The 13,747-nt window shown below is 47.4% G+C and overlaps 1 protein-coding gene across 1 annotated transcript in view; it reads left to right on the top strand.

Moving 5' to 3' along the window:
• CADPS (calcium dependent secretion activator) overlaps positions 1 to 13,747 on the top strand; it is a 661,462-nt gene that overhangs the window by 242,932 nt on the left and 404,783 nt on the right. The window contains exon 3 of the mRNA XM_063941549.1: positions 1,675 to 2,007. Within this exon, the coding sequence (XP_063797619.1) occupies positions 1,675 to 2,007 (333 nt within the window). The remainder of the gene's footprint in view (positions 1 to 1,674; positions 2,008 to 13,747) is intronic.

Below are 13,747 nucleotides of genomic sequence, written 5' to 3'. Positions count from 1 at the left end.
TCGCAGCAGGAATTTTGTTAGCAGTTGGGCAAAACCATGTGCACTGCAGGGGAGGCAGATTTAACATGTACAGAGAGAGTTAGATTTGGGTGTGGTGTGTTCAATCTGCAATCTAATTTGCAGTATAAAAATAAAGCATCCAGTATTTACCCTGCACAGAAATAAAATAACCCACCCAAATCTAACTCTTTCTGCACATGTTAAATCTGCCTCCCCTGCAGTGCACATGGTTTTGACCAACTGCTAACAAAATTGCTGCTGCGATCAACTCAGAATTAGGCCCAAAATGTAGAGATGTGAGGTTTGATTCTCCAGAAATATGAATCCATCCGAATTTTTGGGATCTGAACCAAAGCAAAGCCCAGTCTGGATCCCCCGAGGAGATCCGATCTGAACCGAGTCCCGGTTCGAATTTTCTCGCGGTTCGGATTTAGGGTTTTTAAATTTGAATTTTGGGTTCTGGATTGCAAAATTTACATCATTTTGGCTGTTTTTATCGATTTTATAAAAGTTATTTTTATTATTATTAAATTACCAAAACACGGTGATGAATTAGAATCAAAACCAAAACACGGGGTTCCACGCACATCTCTAATAAAATGTTCTATTTCCTGTGCAAAAAAAATAAAAATTAAATCTGAAAAAAGTTGTCTTAAAATCGCTACCTGCAATAATAATGCAAATCTATAGGCAGAACTGTTTTTGCTGGCTGAAAATTAATTAATTGCTGGCTGTCTTGTCACGTTAGCACCCACCAATTTAAATTCTTTGTTAATTATATATTTTTATTTTGATCACATCGTTAAGTATTACAGTTATTCTTATTGTCTTTTTTTTAATCCTTTTTTTACTAGGCAACAGATTGTGTATAGAGTATGTTGGCAGTTATATTTTACACATCTTTGATGCTTTGTTACCTTGACTATTATATTTATCCTTTGCTGCCACCCAGCACGTCCTTCTTCTGTATAATGTAAAGCTTTGAAGTTTTGACCTTGTTTGTATACAGTCCATGTTAATGGAGTACAAAGACAAATAGCGGGAGCTGGAGAGACCAAAAACAAGGTCTGATGTATAAAAGATGAAAAGAGCTTGGATGCTTTTCAAATGCATTGGAAGCTGCCATTTGAGCCACATTAACAAAAGTTTTTGGGAGCTCTGCAACCTTTTATTAAAAAAATACAAAAAATTGGGTTCCATTCACTTTTAAGATTAAGCCCATAAAAAAAAAAAAAAGGAATTCAACTACCAGCCTACCTCTTAATCCCAGATGCAGACCTCCGATTAGGAGAAAACACAGTCCCCATTCTGGTACTTGCCAGCAATGTTAGCCAGACTAAATAATGCAGAACCTCAGGGGTTCCGGAATTACTTACATTTTTGTTAGAAGTAAAATCATTTTTGGGACAAATTATCCTATAAAGAAATACATTGCACATAGACTATATTATAGACAGTTCAGTGCTTGTTTTAATGATGAAGTATATAAATGTGTTTGATGTGTTGCCAGAGTGGGTTTATAGACTTGTCATAAAAATGTAAATACAACTTCTTATAGCACCCTGATTTATTTGATAGTAACAGCTCCAACATACAGTAAGTCTCAGCATCTAGAACAAATTCTGATAGAAGCGCAGAGCTGCCGCAATAATGTTTCTTTATGTGCAATTATAGGTTTTCCTGAAGAGCGACCGTGTGGCAAGGATGGTTCAGAGCGGAGGCTGCTCTGCCAATGACTCTCGGGAGGTTTTCAAAAAGCACATAGAAAAGAGGGTGAGGAGCCTCCCTGAAATCGACGGCCTCAGCAAGGAGACTGTCCTGAGCTCCTGGATCGCTAAATTTGATGCCATCTACCGGGGAGAAGAAGATCCCCGCAAGCAACAAGCCAGGATGACGGCAAGTGCAGCCTCGGAGCTCATTCTCAGCAAGGAGCAACTGTACGAAATGTTCCAACAGATCCTGGGGATTAAGAAGTTTGAGCACCAACTGCTGTACAATGCTTGCCAGGTGAGACGTCATGCATGATTTATAGAGATAGCTCTGGTCCTAGGGGTCTCTTTAATCTTTAATGTCAGCAGCACAGTACTCAGGCAGCCCAGTGCATCCATCAGCGACTTTGCATTCTTGCATCCCCTGGCAAAAGATGGGCTTGGGAGCTCAAAATATTAATCCGCTTAGTGCGCAGCCTTTGTCAGTAATTACGTTATTACATTTGTTGATCTCTACTTGGTAAATAAAGGCTGTAATAAAAAACATCCTGAATCTTTGGGGTACCCACGTTAACTATTCATTTTTAATTAGCTCTTGAATTTTGCTCTAAATCACTTTTTAGTAAAATAGTCAGTTGTCAATAATTGTTGAGCCGGTAGGCTTGCTGTGTGAGACAAGTCTATTTATTATATGATGGGAAAGCCCCAAATCTGCTTAAATCTCAAGTTAGGCCTTCTCCATATTTTAGAAGCCAAAAGACTGGCGATAGCTATTGGTGGGTACCGCCAGCCCTCTCCGGTTGCTTCCGGCAGTGACTGCCCCATACAAAGTGTGAGAAAGCAGTACGTAAAGCACCGCAATCCTCCTCTATACATTTATATATCTGTAATAAACAGCTCATTCTTCTTAAACAAACCCCCTCTTTTAAATTGATTAATTTCATACATTACAAACCTCTATATAGAAGCATTGACGGGAAACTTGGGCTCGTTGTTGTAGGTTAGTGGGCTTTTTTAGTTGTAATATAAACTTTCTTTAACAATAGCAATGTTGAGTTGTTTGGAAGGCTAGTGAAGACGTGGTTACATTGATCCCACACTCCGTGGTATATTCACTGATGATTGCATTGTGGTAGAGTGATGTGAACACCTCCTGTCCCATTTAGTTGCATTTACGTCAGCAAACATGGCACACAATGTCACTCCTGTCCAATGGGTAATAAGCCTTATGTGAGAATCATGCAAATCACCAAATGGGGATCGTAGTGTGATCATTTGGCATAGAAATACCACTAGTTACATAAATGAAACATTGGAACATTGTAAAATGGATGGTACAAACATTTGAAAGAAAAATGAATGTTCATCAGATGAATGTAAAATATGTTGGTATCTCATCTGGCCTTTCCATAAAAAAGCATGATGAAATATATATTTTTTTAAAAATCATACACTTGTGCGATGCGCAACATCGCGGGGCATTGCACCGGCAGTTCAGGTGCGATAAAGTTTCACCTGAACTGCCAAAGTGATTACCATGCGATCATGCGATAGATCGCATGGTAATCACGTGATGGGCTCGTCACCGCCGAGTGGGAGCGGCCTCTGGTCGAAATCGAAGGTTAGCACCGATTATCTCACAAGTGTATGGTCACCATTAAATCCCTAGTAGGAAGTATTTGCCCTTTTGAATGTGAAACCAGAGGCGATCCAAGGTCAAGATGACTTGTGGCAAAAACTTGCTTTACTCCTTCCTGTCATGTGACCTATATAAAGCCTTAGTAAGCTCTTGTATATTCATAACGTTCCAGTAAGGAGATACAGTAGAAGCTCATGTACCGCAAATCTCCCAGAAATGATCTGAAAATGTCATCTTTGCAGAGATTATGTCATTCAATACGCAAAGAGTTTAAACCTTAAGGATTTCTGGGTATCTGGATGGAAGATGGTCAATAGATCAACACCAGATGGTCGACAGACAATAGGTCAACATGGTCAAAAGATCAACAGTTAAATGGTTGACATGGACTTATGATACAAGGTCAACATACAAATGGATGATACAAAAAATGTGAACATATGATTTTTTATGATTTTTATGGTTATGGTTAGGCACCAGCGGGAGGATTAAGGTTAGGCACCCAGGGGTGGGTTATGGTTACGTACCAGGGGAAGGGTTAGGCATTAGGGGGGAGGTTTAGCCACCAGGACGAGGGTTAGGGTTAGGCACCAGGGGGAGGGTTAGGCATAAGGGGGAGGGTTATGGTTATGCACATGGGGAAGGTTAGGCACCAGGGGGAGGGATAGGGTTGCGCACCTGGGGGGGAGGATTAGCCACAAGGGGGTGGGTTAGGGTTGTGCACCAGGGGGAGGGATAGGCACCAGGTGGAGGGTTAGGCACTAGGGGGATAGTTAGGGTTGCGCATCAGGGGGAGGGTTAGGCTCCAGGGGGGAGGGTTAGCCACCAGGGGGAGGGTTAGGGTTAGGCATCAGGGGGAGGCTTAGGCACCAGGGGGAGGGCTAGGGTTATGCACCAGGAGCGGAGGGTTAGAGCCACCAGGGGGAGAGTTAGGGTTATGCACAAGAGGAGGGTTAGGCAGCAGGGGGGAGGATTAGGCAGCAGGGGGGAGGGTTAGCCACCAGGGGGATGGTTACGGTTAGGCACCAGGAGGAGGCTTAGGCACTAGGGGGAGGGCTAGGGTTATGCACAAGGGCAGAGGGTTAGAGCCACCAGGGGGAGAGTTAGGGTTATGCACAAGAGGAGGGTTAGCCACCAGGGGGAGGGTTAGGGTTAGGCACCAGGGGGAGGGTTAGGCACTAGGGGGATGGTTAGGGTTGCGCATCAGGGGGAAAGTTAGGCTCCAGCGGGAGGGTTAGCCACCAGGGGGAGGGTTAAGGTTAGGCACCAGGAGGAGGCTTAGGCACCAGGGGGAGGGTTAGAGCCACCAGGGGGAGAGTTAGGGTTATGCACAAGGGGAGGGTTAGACACCAAGGGGAGGGTTAGGCAGCAGGTGGGGAAGGTTAGCCAACAGGGAGAGTGTTAGGGTTAGGCACCAGGGGGAGGGTTAGGCCCTAGGGGGATGGTTAGGGTTGCGCATCAGGGGGAGGGTTAGGGTTAGGCACCAGGGGGAGGGATAGGGTTATGCACCAAAGGGTAGGGTTAGAGCCACCAGGGGAGAGTTAGGGTTATGCACAAGGGGAGGGTTAGGTACCAGGCGGAGGGTTAGGGTTGCGCACCATGGGAGAGGGTTAGCCACCAGGAGGGTGGAGTTAGGGACCAGGAGGAGGGTTAGGGTTAGGCTCCAGGGGGAGGTTTAGGCACCAGGGGGAAGGTTAGCCACCAGGGGGAGGGATAGGCACCAGGGGGAGGCTTAGCCACCAGGGGGAGGGTTAGGCACCAGGGGGGAGGTTTAGGCACCAGGGGGAGGGTTAGGCACCAGGGAAAGTGTTAGGGTTAGGCACCAGGGGGAGGGTTAGGGTTGCGCACCAGGGTCAGGGTTAGGCACCAGGCGGGAGGTTTAGGCACCAAGGGGAGGGTTAGGCACCAGGGAAAGTGTTAGGGTTAGGCACCAGGGGGAGGGTTAGGGTTAGCCACCAGGGGGATGGTTAGGCACCAACAGGAGGGTTAGGGTTATGCACCAGGGGGAGGGTTAGGCACCAAGGGGGAGGGTTAGGCACTAGGGTGAGGGTTAGGGTTAAGAATAAATGTGTCAACCTTTTTGTGTCAACCATTTGCATGTCGACCTTTTGACCTAATTGACCTAAGTTCATATCGACCATGTAACTATTAAACTTTTGACCCTGTTGATCTATTGACTGTTGACTTTCTGGTGTCGACCTATTGATTGACAGATCAACAGTATATAGATAAACAATCTATAGCCGTTATCTGGATGAGGTTTCCAAAACTTGTGCTAATAATGAAGCCATAACTCAGGGGCAAACGCAGGATTTGTATGGGGGGGTTTCCGTATCGTGTGTGTGTGTGTGTGTATGTATATATATATATATATATATATATATATATATATATATATATATATCAAACAATTGAGTCTGCACTCACATAACTGACCAGCCAATGCTTTGCTCGGGTGCCCTCCATAGAGCTACAAACTCCAACATGCACACAAAAGAAAGGGCGGCACTCACGAGTCCTTTTAAGGAAGAATAAATCAGACGGACAGCGTCACGTAGTGTTCAACGTTTCAGTCTATTTCAGACTTTTTTCAAGAACCAGTGCACATAACAAGTGAAATTACCTTAAATAGTGTAGTCTGCTATGTGAACCATGCCCGGCTTCCGGACGCCGCCGGTCCCCTCTGGGTTGCGTCATCACGGGGCGCGCTCCCACACTCCTGCTCGCCGGGCAGGCCGAACATCGCACAACGTCATTGCCACTTCCGGCGCAGGCAGCTGGAACGCACCGCATGAAGCGCATCGTACTGGGGAGGGAGACGCCTGCTGGTTGCCATGGCACCACATAGACAGCCCACAGTCACAACAATATGATACATATACAGTGAAATAAACCAGAATTCCAGTGAGAGATGACAACCAGAATTACAAAACATATTGCATATTGGCCCTCATTCCGAGTTGATCGGTCGCAAGGCGAATTTAGCAGAGTTACACACGCTAAGCCGCCGCCTACTGGGAGTGTATCTTAGCATCTTAAAATTGCGACCGATGTATTCGCAATATTGCGCTCACAAACTACTTAGCAGTTTTAGAGTAGCTCCAGACTTACTCTGCCTGTGCGATCAGTTCAGTGCTTGTCGTTCCTGGTTTGACGTCACAAACACACCCAGCGTTCGCCCAACCACTCCCCCGTTTCTCCGGCCACTCCTGCGTTTTTTCCGGAAACGGTAGCGTTTTCAGCCACACTCCCATAAAACGGCCTGTTTCCACCCAGTAACACCCATTTCCTGTCAATCACATTACGATCGCCGGAGCGATGAAAAAGCCATGAGTAAAAATACTATCTTCATAGCAAAGATACTTGGCGCAGTCGCAGTGCGAATATTGCGCATGCGCACTAAGCGGAATTTCACTGCGATGCGATGAAAAATACCGAGCGAACGACTCGGAATGAGGGCCATAGACAATTAAATGAACATAAACCATATGCTGGTGTTAGTGTGCATGCAATTAAAACCACGCTACCAGAGCGTGAAAGTGTACAGTGTGAGCAATTAGAAGACCCTGCAAAGGGATAGGTGATGAAAAAATTACATCATTTATAATTTTAATTGCATGCACACTCACACCAGCACTCACACACAGCACACCAGTTGAACACTACGTGACGCTGTTCGTCTGATTTATTCTTCCTTAAAAGGACTCGTGAGTGCCGCCCTTTCTTTTGTGTATATATATATATATATATATATATATACACATACATATACACACACACACACACCTGTACATATAAATTCACACACACAGCTTACTTACAAACGCCATGTACACCCGCCATTCTACACTACGTATATCCACCTTATCCCTCCCCATTCTACACTATGTATATCCACCTTATCCCCCTCTATTCTACACTATGTATACCCACCTTATCCCTCCCCATTCTACACTATGTATACCCACCTTATCCCTCCCCATTCTACACTATGTATATCCACCTTATCCCCCTCTATTCTACACTATGTATACCCACCTTATCCCTCCCCATTCTACACTATGTATATCCACCTTATCCCCCTCTATTCTACACTATGTATACCCACCTTATCCCTCCCCATTCTACACTATGTATACCCACCTTATCCCTCCCCATTCTACACTATGTATATCCACCTTATCCCCCTCTATTCTACACTATGTATACCCACCTTATCCCTCCCCATTCTACACTATGTATACCCACCTTATCCCTCCCCATTCTACACTATGTATATCCACCTTATCCCCCTCTATTCTACACTATGTATACCCACCTTATCACTCCCCATTCTACACTATGTATACCCACCTTATCCCCCTCTATTCTACACTATGTATATCCACCTTATCCCTCCCCATTCTACACTATGTATACCCACCTTATCCCTCCCCATTCTACACTATGTATACCCACCTTATCCCCCTCTATTCTACACTATGTATATCCACCTTATCCCCCACGATTCTACACTATGTATACCCACCTTATCCCCCTCTATTCTACACTATGTATACCCACCTTATCCCTCCCCATTCTACACTATGTATACCCACCTTATCCCCCACGATTCTACACTATGTATACCCACCTTATCCCCCTCTATTCTACACTATGTATACCCACATTGTGAGGATACCGGGTGACCTGGGTATCCTGGGGTTCAGGGATCACACTGTGGAGCCGGTTATAATGAAAATCAAGGTGATCTTTATTCAGGGAGACCCAGAAATCCAGTGAACAGCAAGCAGGGTTATACTAATAATGTCCACTCAGAGTTCAGCAAAGTCCTTACCAGCTGCTCTATATCTCCTCCAGGCCTGGGCAGTAATGACAGCTGTAGCAGGGCACACAGAGTGGCTGGTCACTGATGACACTGAGAGGGGACAACACCCCAACCTCCAGTGAGTCTAGCTGTGCACCATCACCTCCACACACACACAGTCTCCTCTCCCAGCAACTTCCTCCCCCCACAATTCCCCCTTGCTGGTTCCTTCTCTCTCCTCCTTTCTGATTGGTGGATCATGCTGTCAGTCTTTTCAGAGGGGAAGGAGGAGGGCTTTTCTAAAAGGAACACTCCCCTGCTGTCTGCTTCTGGGATACTTCCTGTGTGTGACTTCTGCAGACTGAGGGCTTCAATTTAAGAACTCAGAACTTGGGCCATAGGATTAACTCTTTCCTTTTTAACATGAAAGCATGTCCTAGACATCCCTTTCCCTGGTCTCCTCACATACCTCCCCCTTCTTAAATCGAGGAGACAGGCATGATGCCAATGTTGGAGTCCTGACTGTTGTCTCGGCCCGATGGTCTGCGAAGTCTGGCATTTGTTTCCTCACGTCTGGATAACCCGTCAGCATTGTGATGGTCTCGTCCCTTTTTGTGAGAAATAGAAAAGTTGAAACCTTGTAACGCCAAACTCCACCTCAACAACCTCCCATTTTCCCCTGAGGTTCTGTTTAGCCAATTTAACGGGTTATGGTCAGTAATAACAGTGAATTCTTTACCATAGAGATAAGGTTGTAGTTTCTTTAAGGCCCAGACTATGGCTAGACACTCCTTCTCAATAGTGGCATAGGCTATCTCTCGGTCAGCTAGCTTACGAGATAGATACACAATTGGGTGTTCCCTACCATCTTCTCCCACCTGGCACAACACTGCCCCAAGTCCACACCCCGAAGCGTCTGTCTGCACAATAAACTTTTTATTGTAGTCAGGGGCAGCCAACACTGGGGCTCGAGTCAGCGTGTCTTTTAAGATGGTGAAGGCTTGCTCACACTCAACAGTCCATTCGATCTTCCGAGCATATCTCTTTTTGGTCAAGTCCGTTAGGGCCTTGGCCACGGTGCTGTAATGTGGTATGAATTTTCTGTAATAGCCAGCAACCCCAAGGAAGGCCCGCACTTGCTTCTGGTTGACAGGTCGGGGCCTGTTGACAATAGCCTCCACCTTTGCCGGTTCTGGTCTAATAGATCCTCCTCCAACCCGATGTCCTAGGTACTGAACCTCAGCCATCCCCATCTGACATTTATCTGGGCGTATGGTGAGCCCAGCCTGTCTGATCCTTTTGAGCACTTCTGCCACATGAGTTAAATGGTCTGACCAGGTATGGCTGAAGATGGCGATATCATCGAGGTAGGCTTGTGCAAAGTCTTGACATCCCTCCAGTAGGTCATTCACCATTCGCTGGAATGTGGCAGGGGCGTTCTTCATCCCGAAAGGCATGGTAGTACACTCAAAGAGTCCTATGGGTGTGATGAAGGCAGAACGCTCCTGGGCTTCTTTGGTAAGTGGGATTTGCCAGTAACCCTTGCTTAAGTCCAGCGTTGAGACGAACTTGGCCCCTCCAATCCGGTCCAGTAGCTCGTCAATACGGGGCATAGGGTAAGCATCAGTTATGGTTACTTCATTCAATTTGCGATAGTCCACGCAAAACCGTGTAGTCCCATCTTTCTTGGGAACCAACACGACCCCAGCGGCCCATGGGCTTTTAGATGGCACAATGACCCCCAAAGCTAGCATCTCTTTGATCTCAGTCTTCACCTGTCTCATAACATCTGGGGTCATTCGGTAAGCGACTTGTCGGATGGGCTTACTGTTCCCAGTGTCCACATGGTGAGTGGTCAGGTGAGTTCGACCAGGTTGACATGAAAACTGGGCTTGTTCAGCCTCTAAGATCCTCTGCATCTCTTGCTGCTGTGCCGTATTCAATTGTAGTCCCACCTGGACTGATTCCACTCCCTTATTCTCTTTAGCAGCTCCCAAAAGGTCAGGCAATGGATCAGTTTCTGGTGTCTCCATCGGAGGGCAACATACCATCATGGCCGCTACTTGACGATCTCTATAAGCTTTAAGTCTATTTATATGGAAGGTGCGTAGGCGCTTCCCTCCCTTATCCAGGGCGATCACATAATTGACCGGTCCGGTGCGCCTTACCACTGTATACGGTCCATCCCATGTGGCTTGCAGTTTGTTTCTACGCACTGGGATAAGCACCATGACCTTTTGCCCTGGATTCAACTCACGGTCTTGAGCGTGGGCATCGTACCATTCCCTTTGTTTCTCTTGTGATTCCAGGAGATGCTCTTGGGTTAACTGTAGCAATCTTCTCATCCGATTCCGCATGTTCTCTACATATTGTAAAATGGGCTGCTGGTGTTCTTGGAAAGTACCCTCCCAACTCTCTTTGACCAGGTCTAGGGGCCCCCGCACTTTCCGGCCGTACTGAAGTTCAAACGGGGAATATCCGGTAGATGCTTGTGGAACTTCCCGATAAGCAAATAGTAGCTGTTGCAGGGCTCTCTCCCAGTCCCTCCCCTCGGACTGTACGTAAGCTTGTAGGAGTCTTTTCAGCGTTCCATTGAATCTTTCACATAGTCCATTGGTCTGAGGATGATAAGGGGTGGTCCGAAGAGGCCGAACCCCCCACTTTTCCCACAGGGTTTGCATTAGTTCACCTTGGAATTGAGGCCCTTGGTCTGTGACGACTTCCTGTGGATATCCGACCCGACTGAATATGTCCGTCAGTGCTTGCGCAACATGTTCCGTGTCAATGGATGACAGGGCCACGGCTTCAGGGTAACGTGTCGTAAAGTCCACCAGTGTTAAGATGTACTTCTTGCCCGTGTGACTGGGAATAGCTAATGGTCCAACTAGGTCTATGGCAACACGGGCAAATGGCTCCCCTATAATAGGTAATGGGTGCAGAAAAGCTTTCTGTTGGGGCTTTCCCAGTCTCTGACAGGTATCACAGGTGTCCCGATACTGCTTAACGTCTCTAGAAATCCGTGGCCAGAAGAAATTCCGCAACAGTCGGGCCAATGTTTTCCGGGTGCCAAAATGGCCAGCTGCAGGGATGTCGTGGGCAAGAGCTAGTAATTGTGCTCTGTATTGTGTAGGTACCACCAACTGTTTAGTAGGCATGACTGCTTCCTGTCCGGGCCGAGAGATGACCACTCGGTACAGTAATTCCTCTTCCCACACTATCTTACTTCCATCAGCTGTTTCCAACCCCAGTTCGGCTGCACTCCTCAATTTGCTCAGGGAGGGGTCAGTCCGTTGGGCCTGTCGGAACTCACTCCGGTCCACCTCCCCCAAGTCTACCTCTAAAGTACTGGACAATGAACTAGAGTCACTCACCATTGTCTGGGTAGGCTGATTCTGGTCCATATCTGTAGCCTGGGTCACCTCTCTTCGTGTTTGGCTTCTGGTTACCACCTGGACGAAGCGTGTCACTAGTCCTTGTCCCAGATCATTCCCGAGGATTACCTTGGCTGGTAGCCCCTTGAGTACTCCGACTTCCACGATTCCTTGGTCAGCTCCCCAGTCCAGATGTATCTTGGCAACAGGGATATCGGCCTGTTGTCCCCCGGCAGTGGCAATTCGCACATACTGTTCAGGTATCACCTGGGAGGCAGGAATCAGCTCTGGCTCAATCAACGTAAGTGAGGCCCCAGAGTCTCGTAGGCCCTGTACCTGCTGGTTCTCCACTATCACAGCCTGTAGGTGCCCTCGCATATTCCAGGGAGTCGCCTTCTCCTCCCCCAGAACCAAGTCCACAATATACACTCCACCCATCATCCCATCCATATCTGACTGGACGACCTCCTCACCATACTCCTCCGTGGGGTAACATACCACAGAGACTGGAGCCGGTCTAGCCCCAGGGAATGGCCCTCTTGTGCGTGGACAGTCCCTAAGCACGTGTCCTGGTTGATTGCAGCGATAACACTTCCGAGGTTCTGGGTTAGCCACTCTGAATCTGGGTGGCTGATAAGTGATGTTTTTGATAGGGCCTCCTTTATTACTATCTTTGACTTGCGGTTCTTTATCAGAGAGCTTCTCCACTCGTGGGGTTCTTGTACCGCCTGCTGCACTGAAGATTCTCCATTGCGGACGATTGGCTATATATTCATCAGCCCATTCCGCAGCTTGTTCAGGTGTACTGGGCTTCCTGTCTGCGACCCACTCCCGTACCTCTGGTGCCATCTTAATCATTAGCTGTTCTACCACAATTAAGTTGACAATCTGCTCCACAGTGGAGGCCTGTCTTCCTTCAAGCCATTTCCCACAGGCTTGCCGTAGCTGACTAGCAAACTCTTGGTAGGAATCAGTTCCACCTTTATTCAGTGTCCTGAATTTAAGACGATAGGATTCTGCAGTTATCTGGAACTTAGCAAGCAATGCTTTCTTTATAAAGGCATAGACTCCACATTCCTGGGGGGTTAGGGCCCGATAGGCTTCAAGAGCCCTGCCAGTGAGACTTGGCCCCAAGTACTTTGGCCAGTCAGCTGGCTCTATTCCATGCACCCCCATGAGATTTTCAAAGATCTGGAGGTGAGTGTCAATGTCTGTTTCATTTTCCCGAAATGTGGGAACATCCTTAAATCCCAAGCGTCGCTTCTCTTGTTCAAAACTTCGGGGGGACTCCGGAATTCCACTGCCAGCAGAAATTTGTACTCCTAGTATAGCTTGGATCACTCCAGCTCTCTCCTGTGGGGTCGCACCTTCACCTAGCGCCCCCAGCAAGCTCTGCAGTATGGCAGGAGTGGCATCAGTCAACTCTGGTAACTTATTGGATGAATTACTACCAATGCCTGTTGGTCCCTCTTCATCATCACTCAGGTGGTCAGGATCCTCTGGGTGCCCCCGATCCCACTCCAACAACCAAAGTACCAGAGTTTCCCTGGTCTCAGTCCCATCATAAGTAATTCCCTTCATCCTGCAAAATCCTTGTAGGTGAGGTTTCCGAGCTGTACGGTAAAACTTCTCCTGCTCTCTCATTGCATTCTCCCCTTGACTGCTGGCCACAACTGCTGGCTGACTCTCCATGCTGATACTTTGTGTATTAGCTCCCTGGAAACTCTCTCCCTGGAAACACTACAGGAACTGTGTGATATCCCACCGCTGCCGCCAAATGTGAGGATACCGGGTGACCTGGGTATCCTGGGGTTCAGGGATCACACTGTGGAGCCGGTTATAATGAAAATCAAGGTGATCTTTATTCAGGGAGACCCAGAAATCCAGTGAACAGCAAGCAGGGTTATACTAATAATGTCCACTCAGAGTTCAGCAAAGTCCTTACTAGCTGCTCTATATCTCCTCCAGGCCTGGGCAGTAATGACAGCTGTAGCAGGGCACACAGAGTGGCTGGTCACTGATGACACTGAGAGGGGACAACACCCCAACCTCCAGTGAGTCTAGCTGTGCACCATCACCTCCACACACACACAGTCTCCTCTCCCAGCAACTTCCTCCCCCCACAATTCCCCCTTGCTGGTTCCTTCTCTCTCCTCCTTTCTGATTGGTGGATCATGCTGTCAGTCTTTCCAGAGGGGAAGGAGGAGGGCTTTTCTAAAAG

The sequence above is a fragment of the Pseudophryne corroboree genome, chromosome 9, assembly GCF_028390025.1.
Source record: "Pseudophryne corroboree isolate aPseCor3 chromosome 9, aPseCor3.hap2, whole genome shotgun sequence".
Taxonomy (NCBI): Eukaryota; Metazoa; Chordata; class Amphibia; order Anura; family Myobatrachidae; genus Pseudophryne; species Pseudophryne corroboree.
This window is presented reverse-complemented; position numbering and strand designations above follow the sequence as displayed.